This window comes from Drosophila suzukii, chromosome 3 (assembly GCF_043229965.1).
Source record: "Drosophila suzukii chromosome 3, CBGP_Dsuzu_IsoJpt1.0, whole genome shotgun sequence".
Taxonomy (NCBI): domain Eukaryota; kingdom Metazoa; phylum Arthropoda; class Insecta; order Diptera; family Drosophilidae; genus Drosophila; species Drosophila suzukii.
In genome coordinates, this window is record NC_092082.1 from 4,638,101 (window position 1) to 4,642,028 (window position 3,928).

General features: G+C 42.7%; 1 protein-coding gene across 1 annotated transcript; it reads right to left on the reverse strand.

Annotated features, from left to right (window-relative positions):
- Positions 1-1,069: 1,069 nt before the first annotated feature.
- LOC108012607 (zinc carboxypeptidase) lies at positions 1,070-2,806 on the reverse strand. Its single transcript, XM_017078027.4, has 5 exons — positions 2,642-2,806; positions 2,069-2,584; positions 1,764-1,863; positions 1,335-1,631; positions 1,070-1,276 (listed from the first exon to the last, which is right to left on the reverse strand). Exons 1-5 carry the CDS (start codon positions 2,789-2,791, stop codon positions 1,083-1,085), a joined length of 1,257 nt encoding a protein of 418 aa, XP_016933516.3. The 5' UTR covers positions 2,792-2,806; the 3' UTR covers positions 1,070-1,082.
- Between the last annotated feature and the right edge of the window lie 1,122 nt (positions 2,807-3,928).

Genomic DNA, 3,928 nt, shown 5'->3' on the forward strand with positions numbered 1-3,928 from the left:
AAAGGTGCAACTGACAACAGCAGAAGAGGAGGCAGCGAGGTTAGTAAATTTCAATTTATATGCAGAGAGAGAACAGTGAGTGAAAAGGCAGGCACAGGACACAGGACACAGGACATGGGACTCTAGAGGATGAGGACCGGGACAGGACAGGCACACACAGGACGCACAGTCAAGGAGCCAGCGCAAAAAGTGTCAACGTTATATTTTCTCGAATTTTCCAAGATTTTTCGTGCCATTTTATTTCCCTTTCTTGCTGTCATTTTTTTTTTATTTTTGGATGCCAGCGACGCAAGTGGAAAACGCAATTTCATTAGACAAATTGAAAAAAATAAGTGCAAGCGTACACAACAACAAGAGCCATGGACTATGTGCCAGCTTTCCCATGTATATCCCATAGATATATATCTTTCTATGTACATAGTACAACCTATGTATCAAGAAGACTGACGCCATATTGCGGACAATCTGAAGATTTTCGCTGGTCGTTTGCCATTCGTTACGATTGTTTTTCCCCCGCACATACATGTAGGAGCGGAATGGAGTGTATATACAGATGTGGATGGGCATCCTCGTCCTTTTCCAACAGGATGCTGCGCGCGCGTTGAAAAGAGGCGGAGACTCTCTGCCCAAAATGAAAAAATAAAACAACACTGCCGCTGCGAGGAGCAAAGCGGAAACACAGCCCGGAAAAAAAGCCAAAGAAAGCACTGAATGCAGCCCGGGGACCTCTTCCTTATCAACGCACTCGGTTCGGCAGCACTAGCCTTTCCCCACTTTCCCGACTTTTCCGCTTTCCCCCAAAAACGAGGCGACGACGCTGATTGGAAGCTTCGGCTACTTGCTCGTTTTTGGGGCGGAGCAAAAGCTCTCGCCGCAGTGGCGTCGCCAAATGGGGGTACATTTGCCATGCACAAGGGGGTTCGTTCTTATAAAAATAATACATTTTGTGAAATTGATATTTTTGGTTAATACATTTTCTACAATAAATCTGTTTGGAACCCAGATTAGAATTATCAAATATGCTAATAAAATTCTTCATTTTTTTTAATCTGTTTCCGATACATTTTATATTTATTTATAATCTACAAAATATCAATTTCCCGAGCAGCGGCTATCATACCGACAAATCCTTCGGTCACCTCCTGGGCAACTGGGATAATATCCTCAGGGGGAAGCACAAAACCCAGATCCCCCTTGTCACGCAGTTCGATGGTATAGGGTATTTTGATGTTCTTCACAGCATAGGCCCATTCCTTGCCCGAACCAGAGACTTCATCTATAAAGTTTTAAGCATAGAATTAAAGAATGTTGAACTGAAAAACTACAAAACCCACATAAAGTTGTAGCACTGGAACCATAGGTGAATACAGTTCCATATCTCCTGTAAAGAGCATCCGAAAAGCCCTTGGCCACGTGCATCATTTGGGGATAGTGTTCGGGGAACTCGAGAGCGGTATGTCCCCAGGGCGAAAGAACGTACTGCCCATAAGAATGCAACGATATGTAGATCTTAATGCTGCCATCAGGTATGGAGTTGTTTATATAGGCAGTTAGCTGACTGATCTCCGGATCCGATTGCGCCGAAGGTCCGCCATATAGTTCCGAACAAGGGTCCGAATCGGCTCCAGTCACTAAGTAAGAAATTTATTATTTATGAACTTGTTGAAATATTATTAAATATTATTAGCTTAAAGATGAATGTTTAAACGCTTTTTAATAAGGTTTTTTTCATGAGTATCATGATATCTTTACAAAGAACTTACACATCCAAAGGTAATCAAAGTTACGATTCAAATCGGTTCCAATGCACTCGCCCTGCACACTGGGATCCGAGGGCAGTCGGGATTTTCGCCACAGACGTTCCTACAAGTCATGGAAATAGAGATTATCGGTGATTAATAGAGCTAATTGATTACTACTTAGTAATTAGTAGGCGATAAGATAGCCGACTCTATAATGATATCGGCACTTATTTGATCTGATCACAAATCTAATCGCTAGGCGTCGACGGCACTTTCAATTCCATTCATTATTTTATTACGTAAACATTTAAACAATTTAAACTCACCACTTCGTGCGAATAAGTAAAACCATCTACATTCAGGACGGGGATAATGTACCAGTCGACATTCTGAGCTATATCCCTAACTGCCGGATTCCGGGGGACCAGCAACTCATCGATGAAGTAGGTGATCGTCGATGAGGTAATCCATTCGCGGGCATGAATGTTGGACTCTATGAAGACCGCCGGATTTCCCTCCTTGTATGAAATTTTAACACCCCTAATGGGTCTGCCTTCGTAGGAGTTTCCGATGGTGAAAGGTGTGACTATATCCGGATAACGAGCCTCTATCACATCCAGCCAGACGTAGATTTCTTCAAGAGTGTGATACTGAGTCCACTCCATGGAAGTAATTCGCTGTTTGGGTCTTTGAGCATCAATGTGTGTCTGGACATTATCGATCTTGAGGTTGTAAGTGAAATTGTGGGTGCTCAAGAGGTTTTCAAAGGTCTCCCGATATTGAGGAGGTACCATTAAGTCCGAGGACTCACCCAAGTGACGAGCCTCACGCCAACTGCTGAGCTGGAGAAAATTAGAAATTTAATATGGATAACCTTAGGTTAACTATGTTTAACCCACCTTCAGGGCCTTCTCCTGAGAATTAAGCAGCTTAAACTGCTCCAGATCATCAATCCTCACATTGTAGACTTTGTAATTATCATATCGGACCCGCTCAACTCCCCAAACCAGACTAAAAAGTCCTACGACTAGGAAAGTTTTAACCAACATACCGCTCTATAAGAAGACCAATGGGGAACTGTCGAAGCCCAAAGAATTGTAGCCTGATTAGGCTAGCATTATCGCAATGACTGCCCATTGAGAAGCGTTTTTTTTACTTTACTTTTTTATCAGCTATAAAAAACTATTTTGGGCCGGGCAAAAAACACAAATAAAGGGCGAAGACTTGAAGCAGTTCGAGTTGTCTGGGCAGGCGGGCGAGCACTTGGTACTTAGGCTGTCTCTCAACTTTGCACATAAATTTTGTGCAACGGCAGCCCATTTCATTGTAGGTCATTGCATAATGAAGTTACCGCCCCGAGGCACATAAATTTCCCTCGAGCTCGAGGAGATTTCAGCCCGCTTTCTGTTCGCTGTCTTCTGTTTGACTTGCGGCGCTTAGTGCGAACATTTTGTTTAGGCCTGTTTCGGCTGGGGCTTCGCCTCCAGTTTCTGTTTCAGTCTCAGTCACAGTTTCAGTTCCTTTTTTATGTCCTGTGGCGAGTGCTTAAAGGACTTCGTCCTGGGCTTTGGTCATATTTTGCGCGGGTATTAGAGGAACACGACTTGGTCGTTGTCACCGCATGAGGTGCGTCAACGTGTGTCCTGTGCGGCAAGGATAGGTGTGAGGATTCCTTAAGTGGCCTGGACATGAAAGGCGCATCAAAGTGGCTTTCCAACCGGGAAAACGGCGAGCCACGAACTACCGGGGGTGGCACAAAATATTTCGCAAAAATGTTAATGGCTGTGTGAAATATCGGTGGAAAATGCTAAACTTTCAGCAGCATTCAATCTGTTCAACTTTTGACTGCCCAGCGGAGAAGGGTGAAGAATGACGGGCTTTTTCCTTAAATCAGGGGTTTAACAAACATTTACAAGCCTCTAAAATCAGCCATAAAGTATGTTATGAAGCTACCAAAGTTTCATACTTTATTGATGTATTTTATTACAATTTGCATTGGAAAGTGTGGTATGTATAAAATGTAGGGGTTTATTAATTATAAAAACACCTCAACAACTTTTAGCTTAAAAAAATATATTGCTTAAATTTACATAAAAAACTTCATAAGCTCATAATGGAGATAGAATGGAATAGTTTTCACCCCTGAGATCTTGTAGGCATGTATTTCTAAGCTGTATGACTTTTAA